This window comes from Struthio camelus, chromosome 1 (genome assembly GCF_040807025.1).
Source record: "Struthio camelus isolate bStrCam1 chromosome 1, bStrCam1.hap1, whole genome shotgun sequence".
Taxonomy (NCBI): domain Eukaryota; kingdom Metazoa; phylum Chordata; class Aves; order Struthioniformes; family Struthionidae; genus Struthio; species Struthio camelus.
In genome coordinates this window covers 223280564-223300051 of record NC_090942.1, presented here as the reverse complement: position 1 = coordinate 223300051, position 19488 = coordinate 223280564, and the positions used below count along the sequence as shown (strand labels likewise).

At 53.9% G+C, this 19488-nt stretch overlaps 1 protein-coding gene across 1 annotated transcript in view; it reads right to left on the bottom strand.

The window, feature by feature from the left end:
* CHRDL2 (chordin like 2) overlaps window positions 1-19246 on the bottom strand; it is a 33893-nt gene extending 14647 nt beyond the window's left edge. Inside the window, exons 1-7 of the mRNA XM_068930829.1 lie at window positions 18726-19246; window positions 9286-9398; window positions 8680-8773; window positions 7351-7493; window positions 3576-3669; window positions 1735-1790; window positions 203-371 (exon numbers count right to left, since the gene is read on the bottom strand). Coding sequence (XP_068786930.1) covers window positions 203-371; window positions 1735-1790; window positions 3576-3669; window positions 7351-7493; window positions 8680-8773; window positions 9286-9398; window positions 18726-18807 — 751 coding nt within the window. The 5' untranslated portion in view covers window positions 18808-19246. The remainder of the gene's footprint in view (window positions 1-202; window positions 372-1734; window positions 1791-3575; window positions 3670-7350; window positions 7494-8679; window positions 8774-9285; window positions 9399-18725) is intronic.
* Between the last annotated feature and the right edge of the window lie 242 nt (window positions 19247-19488).

The following is a 19488-nucleotide window of genomic DNA, read 5'->3' as shown; positions in this document are numbered from 1 at the left end:
AGATTCATGCAGAGAAGGGGTTGTGGGCCCAGGGCCTGAGCCACCAGGGTTAAGGTAGCTAGGTGAGGTTGGCTGTGAAGGAGCAGGAGGTAGGAGCTGGTGGTGGGAACCCGCTGCTGAAACTGATTCCCTGGTGATCCTCAAAACCCTGGAGAAGGCAGCTTAGGCCACATACAGACTCTCCAGCCCCTCCACCTCTTACCTTTCTTGTGCTTCTCTTTCAAGACGATCTTGACGGTGGTGCCACCTCCTCCCTTGGGTTTGAAGCTCCTGGGAATGAACTCCAGGGATGAACTGAGAATGGTGGACGCAGTGGCTCCAAGTGGCTTCCTGCCCGTTGCTTCTCCTGAGCACTGGTCTTGCGAGTGCCTCTGTGAACAGTTGGAGACAACATGGGGACTCAGACCCAGGCCATTCGGTTGTTCTCACTCCAAAGCATGCTGGAAAAAGCCATGCAGTGCCCTGCACACATTACATCAAGAGGAGAAGCTTCAAAGACCATAGGGATGAAAAATGACCCAGGAGACATCTCCGTGGCTGCTACCACCTATGAGGTGCTGAGCAATTTGTGTCAATGCTCCACACTGCTGTTCTCCCTAAGCTGCATGTGGGTCATCCTCCCTCACTGGAACAGAATCCACCTCTTAATATGCTCCACCCAATGCCCTCAGGAAGGCATTTGGGGTCCTGCATCACTAACACAGGCAGGGAAATGGGCTGGTCTTTTCTAAATGCCTACTGGGAACTAAGACTTGCCTCCATGTGGCCGAAGCAGGGGTAGGGAGGCAAGGAGGGGCCATATCCTGCTTTCTCACCTGGATGTCCCTAGGAGAGTTGGTGCGGGGCTGCCAGCCAGCAGGCCTGAGATCCCTGGAACGTCTTGGGCTTCCAAGAGCAAAATGCTGGGACAAGACATACAGCACAAAGGGTCCCCTTGTGTCTATTTTGGAGATTTTATAGGTGGTGGAGGTGTGACGCTGGCTTTTCACCCAGCAGTATGGAAAAGGGAAGGGCAAGGAGCTGTAAGTGAGCTAATCCCACAGACCTGGCATGGACCGCCCAACTCTAAAATGTCACCATGAATCAACCCTCTGCAGCCAGGGAGTCATTTTTTCCTTGCTGGGGCTGCCGATACAAACAGCCTGGGGAAAGTGTGCTCGTGTCCAGCTCCAGCGTTGGCTCTGTGGGAGCCATGACTGGGAGACAGGACACCCTTTATCACGAAGGGAAGAGGAGAAACCAGTACCTGAAGCAAAAGCCCCCAGAGAGAGACTTGGCCCACCTGACTCTACAGGGTAAGGTCACCTCCAAGTCTGCTCTCTGGAGCCCCTTTTCTCAGTTGTTTTAATCCACCGGTCAACCTTAGCCAGGTCAGCCAACAAGGAGGAGAGAAACCTAAGACGTCCAGTTCCTACAGCTTTTGTGCTCTCCCAAAGACGTCAAAGATGCCACAAAGAAAAGGACAAGAGTCCTTCCCTAGTGGAGTCTCTGAGGTCTGTTAAAGGCCTCAGCCCATGCTGACACCTCTCAGTTAAAGTCAACTCCTAGACACAATTCAACCACAAACGGGTGTCAGCACTTCAGCTGCCGGAGGAAGTGACTACCCTTGTAGAGCTGCTGTGGGTCATTTCTTGGTAGAAGATTATGCCTAAGGGCAAATGGCTTTCTCTGAGCTGTTGAATGGGGCTGTGTTAGAAGCAGTAATCTGAAATTTAAAATGCAAACATCACGTACAACACCTCTGTTTAACTGCAGGGGTTCCTCTTCTGTGGACTTCTCGTATGAGCCATCTGCAAGAAAAAATATTATCCTATGAAATGCAGTGGGATGAGGATTTGTTCTCTGGGATCCAGATGACTAAACGTAGTCGTCTACAGGGTGCTTTGTACGCCTGCTAGGACTGGAGAGGGAGGTGCTTTGCATATGTGATTCACATCCCCCGCCAGAGCAAGTGGGAGCACGCCTTGTCTGTGTCACATCCCAAAAACCCTTCTATCCTCACCAATTATAATAAGAGCTCCAAGAAAGACATTGCCTTGTAGACTTCTGAAGTTTGACATGAAACCTCTACCCAGAGGTAGAGATATGAGGTGATGGGGCAGATGTAGCACTAAAAAGAAAGCCAAAGACATTTCTTGTGAAACACTGAGTCAACAACACACGCCTCGAGGGCAAGGACGGCTCTGATGATGCCCACGACTCCATGAACATGACTTGCTTAGCATTCCACAAGCAACTCAGTCTGGGCAAAGCTGTCTGGCTTTCTCGATATGCTCACCAGGCACAAAGCCCTTTAGTTTGTCTGGCCCTTATCTAGGACTTTCTATGGAAACTGAGCTCTTCTGAAAGCCTGGCTGCATCAGAGCAAAATTCCCCCCTGCAATCACAGCAATTGGTATGCTCCTGGTGAGACCTATGGGGCCATAGAGTCGCCAGCAAAACTTCTTCTAAAATGTCTGCTTCTCTTGTGCATTAGATTATTGCACAATCCTAAATATATTATCCCTGTGATCTCCTGAGGGTCTGTGATTCTGCGAAACCTAGTGACTTTTGTTTCAACGTAAGGAAAATGCAGCCTAGCACAGCTGGGAGTGCCAATCCCCAATGCCAGCTCTCTGCTTAGTTTTCCGCAGCTGCCAACAACCCAAACACCTAAATAGAACTAGGGAAATTTGGAGGAGGCACCCCAAGGCCATGCTGTGCCCGTGGCCAGGAGACCACTGTAGCCTTCCAGCTCCATAAATACTTCTCTTATTAAAGAGTCATTTTACACTGTGAAATCCTTGTCCTGTTGCTTTATCCACCAGTGGGCGGCACAGGGAAACACCAGCAGTGGGGCTAGTTTCAGCCTTCTGTAACTCTGGTGACACGAATCAGAATCAGAATGAATTTGCTGGAGTAACTCCCAGGATGTCGCTCCAATTTGCCCTGGTGTGACAGCGCAAAAATGGCGCCCTGTCTCCAGCACCACTTGAGCATGAGGCAACAAGGGATAAACCTGCCCATTTGCTCTTGAACCTGAGTCTCACCCAGAGATGCAAGGCTTGACTCTCTGCTCATCCTCCCAGGTGTGAGTTGGGGAAACAGCAACAAAGTTAAGAGTTTCGTCCTGTGAAGAACTGTGGGAGTAAAACCCAATCAAGGTCATGCTGTACAGGGATGGAAGGGAGGTTTTTCCCAAGGCATGACTGTCCCAGAAACTTCCCTGGAGCAACAGCAGTGCACGCCATCTTTACATAGTCCATGCAGCCACTTCCAAGCTCGTGGGTGAGCAATCTGGAGGACTTGCCCCTCTGTACAGGTCACATCTTTTGCATGATGCACCAGCAGAGCTCAGCCCTCGCCAGCATATGGACCACAGGGAGTTAGGACACAAGGACATATGGGAGGGGAAGCATGCAAGAAAAAACTGAGCCCCATGTCTTTTGTTTCCTGATGTGACCCAGCAGCAGCGAATGGCCTAATTTACAGCATGGGTGTCCAAAACCCTGCTTAATTGGCTTGAAATACCAGCTAGCAGCAAAACCTGTGGCTCGCAGCCCTCACCCAGGAGCAACACCTGGACCCCTCATTACCTTTGCAGACCTGGCAGCAGGAATCTGGCACGGTCAGGGGAGAGGAGCACAACAGCTCAGGGCAGGTCACCAAGCCACAGTAAATCTGGCCTTCCTAGGAGACAGGAGCAAAAAAACCCATTGTTAGCATTACCACGGTCTTGGCAAGGCCACATGTCCCTTATGTTGGGGTGGCACCACCTCAAATTGCACCAGTCACTTTTAGCTTGATGCTGTTTCTGCTCTCCGTGGAGATTTCATCCAGGTCGCTGCTGTGGCCAGGCACTTGTTTCGCAAGGCTGCTGTCCTCTCCCAGCACAGCTAGTCCACTAGTTGCCAGTACGTACTCTGCTCACTTTCATGTGCATAGAGTGGAATGGTCTTCCCCAAAAAGGGGAGGCAGTACCTTGCTCTCAGGCATCATTAATGCTACCAGATCTTAAACAGCAACTAGATATCTGTAAATTCTGCATGAAACTCATCACTTCAGAGCAGCACAAGAACCTTCTCACTAACCTCTCCCACGACAGGAACTCGGGGAAGCTAGGTGGAAAGGGGAATTATGAAGCTGAACCCAGAGCTAGGTCCAACCCACAGCTCTGCCCTTCCTCTTTCTTGGGTTGTTCAACATCATTAGAACCAGGCACACAAAGACATCGGGCCAAGAACTGCAGATGGACATTTGCCTGTAGACCTGCTTCCACTGGCTTGGTTTTTAACCTGGAAAATGCCATTACTGTTGCGATTCAAGCTGAAAACCATAGGTCAAGGACAGTCTTGACCTTAGCATACCCAGTCCCACCTCAGTAAATGGATTTGCACCCACTCACTGCAGGGCTTAATTTGTGCTGTATTGCAGAAGAGCAGAAAAGGATGTTCAGAAGCCCAACAGCATCCAGATCTCAATAGCGAGGTCTTCTCCTTGCAGCAATTTTCTCTGGGGTACCCACAGGCTGTCAGTCAAGGGAAAGCAAAAGGTTAAACAAAGATGTCTTGAGGAAAAGGACTCACACCATCTTCTTCCACCATTGCATTGGAAGAGGCAAAGTCACCATGCAGGAGAAGTGAGGAGGAGGAAGTAAATCTGGTAAATAAGTGGATCTGATGGAGGCTGCCACAATCAAACACTTCTCTCCAGATCAGGTGTGGAAATGGGAGCGACCTCCACAGAGTTTGGACCTGCGGGGAGAGGGGTTGGCTGTGGAGGAGCTGTTTCCTCCTTCTTTTTCTGACTTGCAGATCAGCGCAAAGACCTGCCTCAGGCAAAGAGAGCGAATGACATAAAAAACAGAATTTATGCTGGAGGCTCTGGTCTTGGGGCAGTTTTCAAAGAGGTTTAGAACAGCTGTTCATGCAGCTGTTCCAACAGCTGACAACATCAGATACAGCCCAGCGAGAGCCTACTGCTGTAAGGCTTCGTTGCTTTTCTTTTATTTTCCCATTTGTATCCAAGGCATTATCCCACCGAATAAACAGACCCTGAGCGAGAGCCAGTGCCTCCAAGAGGGACACACAAGTCCACAGGCTCTAGGGCATGGTGGTGGCTGGGGTTGGAAAGCTGGGCCACATACACAGTTGGGTTCAAGCGTTCCTATCCTCAGCGTTTTTCTCCATCAGAGAGGGTGGGCTGGCCCAGCTGGGGTCAGTATGAAAGGAGCCAGCCTCAAAGCTGCATCATTTCAAAGTTTAAGCTATTCCTCTTTCTGCTCAGCTCTAAACCACCTAGCTCCGAGGCTTACATAAATATAAAGGGCTCAGACCAGCTTTACTGGTGTGATGGCTTTACTGACCACCATGCCCCAGCTGAGTGCTGATAATCATCCATGTGTGTGCTCTTGGCATGTGTGAGCAAAATGGTTCGAGCTACCTCACTCGGCTTTCTTTTCTGACCAAGCTTAGTCAAAGCATTTGCTGCATGCAAAGTATAGACAACTGGAGTATTCCCCCTGCTCAACTGACGCACAGCAGCCTCTCTGGGAGGTAGGGGGACCATGGCCCTGCAGAGGTTTGTGTAGCCTGGCTGGAGATGGAGACTACCTAGGCAAAAGAGGACAAGAGCATCAACGCCAATACAGAAGAGCGCTCCCTCCTCCTCGGCTTCCCTGCATCGAGTGGGACCAGAGGCTGAGACAGCCCGAGCCACCTCGCAAGGCTCCCTCGGCGCTGGCTGCCCGCCCGGCCCTGCAGACAAGAGTGCTAGTGTCCACTGTGATCCCCACGCCCGCGTGCCCAGCGCTGGGCTCGGCCTCCGCATGTCTTCCACTCAGGCCATCCAAGAGCCGGCAGGCAGTAACGACCTCTTGGCACGGGCTCGTTGGCCGCCGTGGCAAGCAGAGCGGCTCCAGCCCCACAAGCCATCTGGCCCTGTCCGACAGCTCACTGTAACGCAGAGAGTGAAAGCCATGTCTGTGCAGCCCTCTTCTTTTTCATGGCAGAGAGGCTGTAGCTACTGTGAGCATTTCCCCGCACTGTCCAAGTCCAGCGTTGTTACAGCGCGCCTTTATATTCTCCTACCTCGCTCGCTCTCGAGGAGAAGCCACTCCATTTATCTCCCAACACTCAGCTCCTGGCACACACAGCCCCGTGCTCCTCACACCTTCACCATCCTCCCCATCCAGACTGGCTTTTGCCTCTCGAGCAAAGCGTCAGGACTCAGTTTTTGACAGGCGTTCACAGGATCCCAGCCTGGGCAGGCGGCGGGTGGGAGAGGATGGGGCAGAGCAGAGCCAAGCCCTGGCGGAGGGCCTTGCTGGGCACTCAGGGAAGAGGAACATCTATCAGGCGCAGGCGAACGGGTGGCGGACAGGCAATCCATCACCGGAGACATGCGCCATGGACCACACAGCATTCTGGCTGCCATCTGATTGACGGGGTAGCTCCCAGCCTTCTGGGAGGGCAGAGCAGATAAACCCACAGAACGGGGGCACCCAAACACATCTCAGCGCTGGGTCCAGCTTCCACTTAAATCCAAGCAGAGGGGACAAAGGTCATCGGGCACCTGCCCTTTGCCATCCCTGACTCCAGCACTGCCAGGCTCTGCTGCAAATGCCATCATCTTTGCTGTCATCTCCCAGCTGCTTCGAGGATGAGCTCTGGCCATGTAAGACTGTGCTGGGCAGGAGGGGTCCCAGATTTGCTTCTGGAGGCTCTAACAACACCCAGGCACCCTGGCTACGTGCAAAGCAGGGAGTAGCCAGTGGGTTTGGTCCCACCAGCTGCCTTGACACCAAACTCTGCATCCCAGGAACTTATAAAGCTCAAGACCTGGCACTCGTGTCCAGGTCTCCTTGGAGGCAGGATCATCTTCCCCAGGTCCCCTGGCTACTAATCCCATTTGCTCTGCAGCTGGATTGTATGTAGAAAGGCTCCCAGGCTGCCCTCTCTCGGCCATCTCTCAGTGGGGCAGGATAGCTGGATGTTGCAGTGACAGGCCCAGAGCACGAAGGCTGGTCCACGCAGCAAGCAAACACATCCATTAGTGTGCTCAAAGCCAAGGCTGGGGACAGGGTTTTGCCCCCTGTCCACCCCAAGGAGTCCCAGCAGGCTCAGTCCAGAACTGGCCTTTGGGATCTCCAGCAAATAAGTGGTGCATCCAGGTGATGAGCTTGGTTTCCCCAGGCTGCTCCTGCACAGCGGCACAGACACAAGCCCTGCTGCTGGAGACCAGTCTCCACCATCCTAGGAGGTTTTTTTCATCTAGTGCAATATTGTCAGGGTACAGGTGACCCCAAGCCCTCCCAGCCTCCCCACTGCCTCCCCCCGTGCTCTGCCTCCCATGAGCTCAGAAGTAGCTTACGGAGCAGCTGCACTGCACACACTGGTTTGGCTGGCGGCTGGGAAAGAGCTCGCTCGTGGTGAACATCTCGCCTTGCTGGTACGTCGTCCCATTGTACTGGCAGGACTTCACAGACGCCCGGAGGCCAGAAGGTGAGTTTGGCTCTGCAAGGGAGGAAGAGAAAGCAGTGGGCTGAGAGCCATCCCCTCCTCGGCCCCAACACAGTGCGGGTGCTCAGCCGGTTCCCTGCCTGAAGAAGAGGGAGCCAGGACCATCTCTCAGAAGGAGACATAAACACGGAGCACTTTTATTAGACTGTGCAGCACCAGATCCAGGCCAGGCTGAAACAGCTATGCCTGGAATGAGTCCTGTAAACACAGTGCTATCCCCTATCTCAAAATCAGGCTGGGAAAAAAGCCGTCCCATACTGAAGCACCCATGGGGACAAGGCCATGAATTAGGTGCGCAGAAGCTTTTGGAGAACGAGGTTGCCACAACCACTCTGAACTCATTGCAAGGGTGAAATCAGACCTCCAAAGCGCTTGTGCCAGAGTGGTTGCAAAGCTAGTCAAAAACCACCGGAGATTTTTGGAGGGAAATTAGATAAAAGGTGGTTTTCATTTTTAGCTAATTTTAGCTAATTACCCAGAGGAGAAAATGTTTTGATCTAACTCTGGCCGATGTTGGCAGTCATTTGAAGATCACATCCGGGGAGGGAAAAATTCAAGAATTTTGTGAAAATCTTCAGTGTGCAACCAAAAACATTTGTTTTTCCCACAGCTAACACATTTTACTGACAAATGATCTCAATACAGAGCTGGCTTCTGGTTTGTCATTGAAATGTGAACTGACAGTTTGTCCCTAAAAGCCTTCTGGGGACAGGGAGAAGTTGGGGAAAGGGGCCTGGTAAAATGTCCGTTTCCATCAAAGTGACATTTTGTGGGGGAAAGAGCAATCCTGGCAGCCTGAGAAGCTGTTGTTGCTGTGATGCCACCAGCAGGGCTGGACCCAGCACCGCTGAGCTGCCCCAAGCATGTGCATGCAACCAAAGTATACCCTGCATGACTGCAACCAAGCCCCAAGCCATGCCTCTGTTTCCCCACTTGTAAGATGTCTACCTGCTTCTTCGGCATGAAAAAGGGTCAACAGAATTGCGTGCCCCTGGCAGAGCACTAGCGTGGTGGCCCCAGGGGTGATCAAACCACATAAAGGGTTTCCTTGTCTCATGTGAGACAATTCCGCCTTTGCTCCTGCCCAGCTGCCCCAAAACAGGCCCATGACTGCTGTGTCGCCCCCTCCTTCCCATTTAGACCCTCTCTGGCCTGATGGAGATATGGGACAGCCACCTACCGACACACCGTGGGCAACACTGCTGGGGGTCTGTGACAGGGCTAGCACACTGCAGAGCCGGGCACTGGATCCGATAGCACCTCATGTTGGCATTCTGGGGAGAGAAAGAGAGAAAGATGGCTCAGTTCAGCTACACATTCAGCCCCATGAGGGAAGAAAGAGCTTTCCAAAGTTGCCCCTTTCTTGGTCTTTCTCTACAGGGCCAGCAGAGGAGAATACTGCATGAGAGCTCTGTTATCACAACAGGTTGTGTTGATTTTACTCTCTCGGCCAAGGTCAAGTCCATCCCTGGCTCGCACAGGCCACGGCCTTGTTTGTCAACATCAAAGTCCATCTGTGGCCCCACTGCATCCCTCAGCCACCCCCACCCACAGCCCACCCACATCGCTGAGATAAGTCCCCCCCAAGGCCAATCCAGCATCCACGGAGGGGATGCAGGCAGTTTTCAGAAGGAGCCAGATTAACCTATCATCCCTCTGGGCCTGGAAAGGGCTTCTCTGGCAAAGTTTTGACATCAGAACCAGGCTGTCTAAAGGCTGCTGAAGCAGCATCCCAACCCGGCGGCGTCACAACCGCCTCCTGCCACGGCTGTGTGGGGAGACGTACCTCGGAGCAGGTGCAGCGGATGCAGTACATCAGCCCCTGAGGCTCTAGGTAGGGGTGCCAGCTCTCTCCCGGGCTGTACTTCTTGCCATTGAAATCGCAGAACATATCCGGCCCTGAAAGTCAACAAGGAGAAGCTTTGTGAGAGATAGGGATAGTCCCTGGAATAGCTCTCGTCCCTCCATGATGAGCAGAGCAAGGACGGCTCGGTGCACTCACGCCATCACCTATGAGTAGCTGACAGCCACATCCTGTCCACCCAATTCCAACTCAAGACAGTCCCCAAAAGCTTTTTTTTTTTTCTTTGCTGTGATTTGCTTTTTTTAGGCTGGGACCTATCTGACCAAATGGCAGCTCCTCTGTTCAGGCTGTCACGGCCTGGGTTAAACTCCTAATTTATGGGGCTGTCAATGCAGACAGCAAGTCTACCCTGCCCACAGAGACCATGAAATGACATACAGCGACTGCTGGCTGTTGGGAATCACTTCTCATCGCTGCTCTCTTGGAGCAAACTGTGGCTCTCGGTAGGAAAGACAGTCTCAAAGCCACTGCCAGCCTTCCCCCTGCCAGCCACTGCCTGTGAAACACCCACTGTTATGCCCAAAGGGTCAGCAAACCCAATGGTCCCTGCAGGACCCACTGCAGATGCAGGAAGGCAACTATGCGGCAAAGGAAGGGCTCAGCCCACTGCACAGAAGCCAGTTATTTTTAAATGCCCTAAATTTTACTGCAAATATTTCTTGGGATGTTGAAAAACTGCAAAACAAAATTTTGTCCTGAATTTCACAAAACCATCCGTTTTTCTATTCCTTCCCAATCATATCATCATGAGAAGAACCAGCTTCTAGTCAGGTTCCTGAGCAAGAGGCATCCCTGGCTCTACTAGCATAGGTTTAACCTGGGCCTAGAGAAAGGAATGAGGTGATGCCAGCACAACCAGGGAAGAAAGAAATCCCCTTCAGAGATCCCCTTTCCCTGGATTTTAGTAGGTCCCTAGTGAACATTCCCCAGCAAAGATCCCTTGGCTACATGCCAACTCTTTGGCAGGACAAGCCCAGCCTGCAGCAGGTCTTAGGGAACAAACCATGGCCATAATTACCACCAGCAACCCCAGGGCTCGGACCAGATGCCTGATTCAGTCATCCTTAGCGTTTGCATTGAAAAGCATCACCTAGCCCTGCAGGCACAATCTTCAGTCCCAGTCAGTCCTGCATGAACCTGGACCCTGTAGCTCCCATCACAGCCCGGCAGCTGCTCTCATTTTCTCGCGTCATGTCCCCAGGCCCTGGGCAGCCGGAGGGACACAGTGCAGCTTCGGCTCTTTTGTGAATAAGCACATGCCTGTCCACGTATGTTATTAGTGGTTTAAGTGCTTACAGCCCCACTAAAAATTGAAGGTGATTTAAAAGGTTAGGTCATCGAGGGGATTTGAGGTAGTTTGGGTGATTATGTTGCTCGAAGGCAGCTGAGATATTTATGCTCCCTGAAGCATTTACAGGCCTTTAAAACCTTACACTGCTCTGGGGACTGCCAGCGCTGCAAGGAGAGGGGGAGCCACCTGACATGGTTGTTTTCCAAGGCAGGGCGCCCAGCTCCCACCACCCGCCATGGGAGGGCAGGGTGCCTCACGGCCGCCCAGCCACTGAACTCGCAGCCTAAGGGCGTCGCGCAAAACCTAAGTAAGCGGGTGCTGACTTTGCTACGCTGCTGCAGAGACTCCCTCATGAATTGCAGATCGTCCCCGAAACTACCTTGGTGGAGTTCACCGCCCCAACGCTGCTAAAACTTGTCCCCCGGGCAAGTCTGCGCAGAACGGCAGTGGCTGAGCTAGCCCAGCTGGCATTGCCCCACTTTGCCAAATCTTAATGCAACTTCTCCCACCGGCTAGGCAAAACTCATACGACCACCGTCACTCGCTGCTATCCCTCCTCCAGCAAGTTGTGCAGACAGACACTGTGTAGGCCACAAGGTCCTCCTGACCACCCGCTCATTGGGATGAACCCAAGGGATCCTCTACCGTGACCAGGGTAGTGGTCCTCATGGCACTGGGTTCAAGCATGTGATTCTCCAGGCTGTAGCTTCAGAGGAGGCCACCACCAGTTGTGCAGACTCCCTGGCGCAAGCACCGTGGTGCATCCCTCAAACGCTGAACAGGAGCAGGTTCAGCATTCCCAGTCCACAGGAGATATTGCCACCGCTAGCAGAAACCTCCACCACCACCAGTGCAGAGCAGAGAGCAGAGGTAGAGATGTGCAATGATTTGGGAGTGGATGTCATTGGGGGGCAGGCAGGGGCAGTTCCCCTCTTTTCCCCTCTCAGCTCTCTACACTGTCCCCATAACTCATCCCAACCTTTGACAGCTCAGCAAACCCATTTCCCTGCTTAGGCACAACACGAGCTTCCAGTAAAACCAGCCATGCAAGAACAGGGAGCACATGGCTGGAAATAGCAGAAACCAGGAAGGAAAAAAAAAAAACCTTCATCATTATTTTGCAAAAAGGGTGAGAAAATGACTTCATTTTTCCCTGCTTGCAGCATCTTTGTGAATTATGCTGAGGATGAAGAAATCTAGTTGCCTTCATGTGACACAGCCCTGCTCAGCTTGCTGGCTCCCATGCCAGTTGGCTGCTTCGATCAAACATTTAATCACTTGCCTTTCACAAGTGGAACCCTGGTTTGGGTCCAGCCCTCGAAAGCAAGCCTGATTCATGTCTGCAAAGGGCCCTCTGGTAAAATTAAAGACGACTGGCAGCATAGGGTAGCAGCAGACACTTGTCCGCATCTCAGCAGCACTATGCTGCATATTTGGCAAGAAGTACATGCATGTTTGGTTAAAAGCAATCTGGGGATGGATGGAAGGAGGAGGTTTAAGAACTGGAGGCTCTGGATCATTTTTTCCCATGCCAGGCTAATAATTTCATTTTCAGAGGTCAAATGTTGGATATCTTCCCAATTTGCCCTGAGTGAAAAGACATTTGTGGCAGTAAATTGCTCCCGTGCCTTTTAGTCTCCTTATTTATTGCATCTTCAGCAATAGCACGCTCACAAAAGTCACGTTGTTTTACTTTTCTTTTTCTAGGGAGGGCTCTTGAGCTGCAAAGCGTTTTCAAGGTTGCAGTACCAAAAATCCAAATGAAGCCGTCACCTTGTTTACCGCCTCAGGTTTCCTTCCACGAAATCCAGGGCAGGAGGACACAATGGGCCAGCCCGCCCGATGCCATCTGCAGAGATACAGCCCGGGCTGGGTTTGAGTTCAACCCAGAGGCTCTGCACTTGAGGCTGGCACTGTGGGAGCTGGAAGTGGGGAGCAGAGGTGGGAAGGGGTGAGCTCCCCATTGCAAAAGGAGAGATTTCCTTCCCCTTATTCACAGGAGCAAGACAGGGGCAAAACCAGCACCACCCAATTCCTTGGCCCATTGGAGAGTGGATGTTTCATCCCAGTGTGGCTGGTCAAAGCAGCCCAGGGCCCAGGGAACTCCTAGGAGAAGGCTGCAGCCATAGGGTCACCAGGGCGCACATGGGCTATTCCCAGCCATATGGGACATGGGCTCATCTGTTGTGGTCACCTCCAGAAAGCACTCTTAAGAGTGTTATTATGTATTGTATACACTGGAAAAAATAACTGAAAATCACAGAAACAATTCCCCTGCCACCCAACAGCAAGTCCTGAGGCCCTGTGCCTGGCGGGAGGGTGGGAGCAGCTGTGGAGAGCGATCACTCCGAACAGCAGTCGCTCTGCCTTGCTCACCCCACAGGGCTCTGCTGGGATGTCACGGGAGAGGAAGGTTTCCCCATACCTCCTGATCCAACAGCCCTTCCCTGCAGTGGCTCCAGTGTTTTCTTGGGGGAGTTCCATCCAGACCTGTAAATAGCACAGGCTAGGGCCTAGGGCCAGTGGCCTGGCCCAGCTCACGTCCATACTGGTCTGCTGGGACAGCCCTGGCCCAGGCTGTCCCCAGAGTGTGCCCAGGCATCTGGCAAAGCCCAAGTTGGCACAGGCCAAACTCACGCTGGGGAGTGTGCCAACAACGAAAGAGTCTGGACACCCCTGGGCAATGTTTGAGGCTGTGCCCAAGACCTGGTTTACTTTAATTGCCATTAATTATCAGCAATTAACATTAATTGCATCCTGGACAGCAGGGAGGACATGTAATACAAGACAGATAGTGCAACAGGGAGGGCAAGACCACACAGGGCTGCTACAAAAGAAAGGGTGATCTCCAGCCACAGCAGGGACAACAAGACGCCATCAGCTTGGGGCGCAGCCAGGAAGATTTAGGATAGATGTTACAGGAAGCTTTCCAGCTACAAGGAGATTTAGCACCAGAGCAGGCTATTGCAGAGGCTCTGAGATGCTCAACGGAGTGGCTGGAGCAGCATCTTCCAGAGACAGCCTAGATGTGCCCGATCCAAGGTGACAGACTGAATGACCTGGAGAAACCCCTCCTGGTCTGCCTCTGGTGACCATTGATGTCTCTCTCATACCATAAGAATTGTCCCCAAAGCCTTCTTGAGCCAAACATCTCAATGGTTTCATGCCTCAGCCACTGAAGAGGTGCCTTCTCAGGTCTTTGTCGTCCTACTCTAGATCCAGTCAGAGACTATGAACTGAAGGGAGACAGCAAGACCCTACTGTCATAACGTCTTTTTTTTTTTTTTTCAGATCCATATTCCTCAAGGCAGATTTCTCTGGCAGAACAAAAGGAAATCTGACACCTGCTCCAGATATTTCCCTGAGGGCATTTAGACAGGCACAAAGAAGAGTTGTGCAGCCAAAGCATCCTCCCAGCATGACAAGCCACTGCATTTGAAGGACCGCTTGGTTCAGCTTCCCAGGGACAACACAGAGTGATGAGCAGGCAGAGCAACGGAGCCAGGTTTCCTACATGCCCATGGGTTTCCTGGTCTCAACCAGAGCATTAGTTCTGACCCACCTTTCCCCAAGCCCAGGGCGGTCATAACGACCCTGCTAATTTGCGGGCACGTTAGTTGTTCATGGGTCATTAATTCTGAATCATGACAGCGACACAAGACTTGCCGACCTATCAGACTGGCTGATTTGGTCACACCACCCTAGACGTCTCCTGGGCCTTGGACACACAAAGCCCCCTCAGACCAGCAGATCCGTGGGACCTGTCCCTCCAAGATCTCCTGCCCGCTGGCACAGCCCATTCAAGCCAGTTCAGTGCACATACTCCACATTTGCAGCAGGCTGTCAGGACAAGGACGTCCCCACGGGTCTCTAAATGCCATGCAATCCTCAGGTAGATGAACTAGGAGCTAAAACAGCTCACAGCCCATTTTCCAAAACTGCAGACAAGCAGTATGGCACCGCTTCTCTGCCATCTAAACTCTGCCCTGACAAAGCAGCTGGTGACTGCAGTTTCCCTGGCCATCAGGGACATTTGCCAATGTGTACAGCCCCAGCACACAAATATGATCCGTTTCCAGCTGAACCCAGAAAAGGGGTTAGCCAAACTCAAGCACTAGCCCCAGTGCTGGTCCACTCGCATGCCCATACTGCGAATCCTCCTGGCAGACGGGAGATGCTCTCCTGTACCCTTCCTGAGCCCCGCGGCAGTTTATTAACAGGAACCAAAGCAAGCTGTTAAATCTGCATGCATGATTGCTACCGAAATATCATGTTCTGGCTGCCAAATCATTGTCTTGCTCGTGCTCAGCTATGTTCACGTCACTCCTCTCCAGATACACTGATGCTCAGTGAAGTCAAGTCACACATACCTGTGCATGGTGAGAGATACACACATGTATGTGTGCATTCACACATGCATACAAGACCTTGTCCCTACTTCCACAGCTCCCAGATTGGGCTTTTCCAGACCTGGGCAGAGGGCTCGATGGGTCATGTGAGGTTTTGAGTCGCATTTACGTCAAGTCTCAAACAGCCTCAGGGGACTGTGCCCATTCACGCACCCCTTACTGGGTCCAGCCTCCGCACACGTGGGATCACAGCGGCAGGTTCAGGGGATCACTCCAGATTTACACTGGATCCCAGTAGATAAGCACGAGGCCTGTGTGATCCACTGGTTCTGCATCAGCTGCCCATTCTCAGGCTGGGTTGTGTAGGACAAGCCATACACATCTGCATTCTCTGTCCGACTGTCCCCCCAAACCACTTCCTCCCCTGGCCAACTTCCAGCAAGATGCAAGTGCATTAAGGTTCAAAATCTTTCATGGCAAGAAAGAACAGGATGGAGGAGACCGAAACCCACACAAATCACCGTGGGCTAAACCGTGAGCTCAGCAACACTACAAGACACCAGTGAATGCCCTACTACAGGTAAAGTCTTGACCCGCAGCTAGGCAGGAGCTCATGCACCCCTAAGACCCGAAGGCATGGAAAATGAGGGAAACAACCTCTTCCCTTTTGCTCGTCCACTGCAGAAAGCCACCGCCAGCCCCCGTACACGCTGTGCAGTCCACCTTGCATGGCAGCCTCAGGGCCAGGGAGCCGCACAGCCCGGGGAGGCGTCGCGGACCGTGCGGAGAGATACGGTCCAGATGCCTCATCAGCGCTCACTGCCTTCATGGAGACGCACCTCGGTTTCCCCAGCAGAGCGGCACTCCGGCTATCAAACAGGCTCCAGGTGATGCGAGATTTCACAGCAAGGACGTTACCGAAACGTGCCCTGAGTCCAAAGACACGAAGCCTTGCTTCTCCCCCGTTTCTTTCCGTGGTGCAGCCCCTGTTTCCGTGCATGTCCCCCCAGCCCCAGGTGCAGAGATTTCCTCTGTTTCTGCAGCCCTAGTTTATTCCTCCCGCGAGCAGGGCACGTCCTAGCTCCGATGGCTTCTTCGGAGATCAACCAAGCACCTGCCAGCCAGCGCTGTGCCATGCGTGCAGGGGTGTGTTTATGCAAACCAGTTTGCAAGTTTTAAGAGCTGCCATAAATAAAGAGCAAAAAGCACTGTCTGGTACAGAAAGTCCAGGCACTCATATGACAGCCCTGTGTTTATGGAGAGCTTAAAATGCAACTTAGCTGTGAAGAGATTCATTAAAACACACCGGGCCTTTGGCGTGTTGCACCCTAACAGCCCCGAGAGTGAAGTCCCGCACCCAGAGCATCCCCACAGCGGAGTGGACGAGGTCTGGGTCCCAGGGCGATGCCTGGATGTCTAACCTGGGGTGGGCAGCCCTCGCCTCTCCCTTACCGTGGCCGCCGGTAGGATTTGCTTTTCTTGCCAGTTCTTCCTCTCCTGGAGATCCGAACTTGCCGAGTGGGACAGACAGAGCAGGCGAGCCCACGAGCCTCGTCTCTCAGGAAGCCACGTTAAAAAATGAAAAGACGACTTCCAAGCTCCCGAGGAAAAGTACTACCCTGCGCTCTCCGGAGATGCTGGCGTTTAAATGCCTCCAGCCAAAATATCATTGCGTTAAACGATTGCTGCTGAATTACTCATAGTGGACGAGCTGCAGCACATTCGTCCCAGTAACCTGTGCCTCTGATATTTTTTCAGCTGAGAGTGTAAATCCCCTAAAATAGCCTGTTTCTATGGGCAAATTCTTCTGTTCTGGCTCGCCTTGAAGCCCAAGCATTTCTACTTCTCACCTATTTTTAGCGCTGTAGGTCTCCTGGCTGATGCGCCTGCTTGTAACCGATTCAGTCTGTATTCATTCTTTCTAAGCGCTCAGCCACAAGAAAACCATGCGGCAGGGAGTTCCCAAGGTGAACAGTGGAGAAAAGTCCATGATTTGTTCAGGAGCTTGTCACCAAGACCCCCCGGTCTTCGGTCGCTAGGCACCTGCAGTCCACCCAAGCCCTCGGCGCAGTGGGAACGTGCTTGTCCGCCAGACTGCAGCACGCACGTGTCTGAGCCAAAGCAACGCAGAGCTGAGGGGCAATCCCTGACCAGCTCGCTCCAAGCCTGTCCCCATCCCGCTGCCCCCAAGTCCACGTCACCATTAATATTCTCGCAAACAGACTCCAGCACTTCCCGGGCTACCTCCACCTCCAAAACACACCTGGCTCATGCTCCCCCAAAGCGCAAAAACCCCGCTGTCCCGATTCACCCAGCCTTGCGCCCAGCTTAGAGGCTTTGCCACCATCTGCAGGCACCTCTGAAGAGCAACCACTTCCCTGATAACCATATCGCCTTCTGCAGATGTCTCCATCCTCCTCCAGTCATGGGTACCAGGATTACCGCAGCTCCCTGGGATGAGTGGGGAATCATATCCATCGCCCTCTCAGGAGGAACGGGTGCTGCGGGCTGGAGCTCGGCAGCTTTTGATGGGTCCAGGACAGGGAAATATGCCAAGAGCACTGAGAATTTTCTCTCCAGGGCTCCTCACAGCCTCACCACGTTTTGCTATGTCCTCCTGCCCCCTTACAGCCCGAACCTGCTGCCTGCCTTTCCCCCAGCCCGCCCAGCCTCCGGGACAAGGCAGCTCAGTGCTCTGCGTTTTGGGTTCGCGCTCCAGCAGGACGATTATTTGCCTAGTGCCTAATGCACTGCTGGCACCAGGCAAGTCATAAATCACTCTAACGCTGCGACCATCCCAATGGGCTCTGCTGGGGTTTTGACAGATTAAATGGGAGAATAAATGTAGGGTCACGATGGGTCTGCGCTTGTTTGCTTGGCACGCAGGTGGCTTTGCAATGCTGTAAGGGTGCCCAGCGCTTGCTGGCCGGGTCCCGGTGCCTTGCCCAAGCCAAACCCACCTCCTGGCACTGAGTAACACCTCCATCATCCTCCAAGCTGCTAAACAGCCCTGGCTGAGTCCTTCAAGCCTTTTTGTATAAGCAAGTGCTGAACCTCCCTCCCCCTTCCCTCTCCCAAAACTTTTCTGTCCCGATTTGCCAGCTGGGAGCAGGAGACAACAAGGGATGCACAAAGAGGGGAGCCTCCAGGGTTGGTCTGGGGGCTCCTTTCCCCAAACTGCTCATTCCCTCTCCTCCCACGGAGGCAAGATGCACCGGGCAGGGGAAAGGCTGCAATTCAACATCGTGTCCTGCACGATTTCTAGCTGATGGGAGGGGGGTTCCTGGAGCTGCAGCATGTCCCCATGCTCAGGAAATCCCACGGCGCTGTCCCGTCACAGCAGCGTGCCCGGCGCTGTACAGCCCTGCGAAGCAGCCGGGGCCAGCAGCAGGTGGAGGGGGGTACAGCCACGTCCGTGGGGATGCAGGGACAGAGGTCCCCACTTGCTGTACATGCTGGGACATCCTGGCCGTGGGGTGCCCGGAGGGACCAGCCCCCACCACAGTGAAGAGCATCCCCCCATCCCTAGCCCTGCCAACCCCTCGGGGCACCCCGCTCCCTCTGGGGGTGCGGTGCTCGGCGCTGCACAAAACGCCCTTGCTGGGAGGCAGCCGCTCGGAGGATCCCCGCAAGGCGAGCGGGAGGACTGCTGCCCCCAGGGGAGCTGTCACCGCATCCCCCCCAAAAAACCACTGGTTCACCCACCCCTGTCTCCTACTTACGAGCCCGGGCTCGGCTCTCGGGGGCGACGAGGAGCAGCAGGCACCGGAGGAGGACGGCGAGGGCGCCCGCCCCGGGAAGCATCGCAGCCCGGCGATCGGGGCCCCGTGGGGCTTCGCTGCCGGGGCCGGGGGTGTCTCGGTGCCGGTGCTCAGGAGTGCTTCAGTCCTGGTGCTGAGGGGTGCTTCGGTCCTGGTGTTCGGGGTGCTTCAGTGCCGGTGCTCAGGGGTGTCTAGGTGCCGGTGCTCAGGGGTGCTTCGGTGCCGGTGCCCGGGGGTGCCTTGGTCCCGGTGCTCAGGGGTGCCTTGGTCCCGGTGCTTGGGGTATCTCGGTGCTGGTTTTCGGGGGTGACTCGGTCCTGGTGCCTAGGGTTGCCTCGGTGCTGGTCCCAGGGGTGCCTCGGTCCTGATGCTCAGGGATGTCTCGGTGCCGGTGCCCGGGGATGTCTCGGTGCCAGTCCCGGCGGGGCTTCGGTGCCGGTGCCCGGGGATGTCCCGGTGCCGGTCCCGGGGGTGTTTCGGTGCCGGTGCTCGGGGATGTCTCGGTGCCGGTGCCCGAGGATGTCTCGGTGCTGGTGCCCGGGGATGTCTCGGTGCCGGTCCCGGGGATGTCTCGGTGCCGGTGCCCGAGGATGTCTCGGTGCTGGTGCCCGGGGATGTCTCGGTGCCGGTCCCGGGGGTGTTTCGGTGCCGGTGCCCGGGGATGTCTCGGTGCCGGTCCCGGCGGGGCTTCGGTGCCGGTGCTCGGGGATGTCCCGGTGCCGGT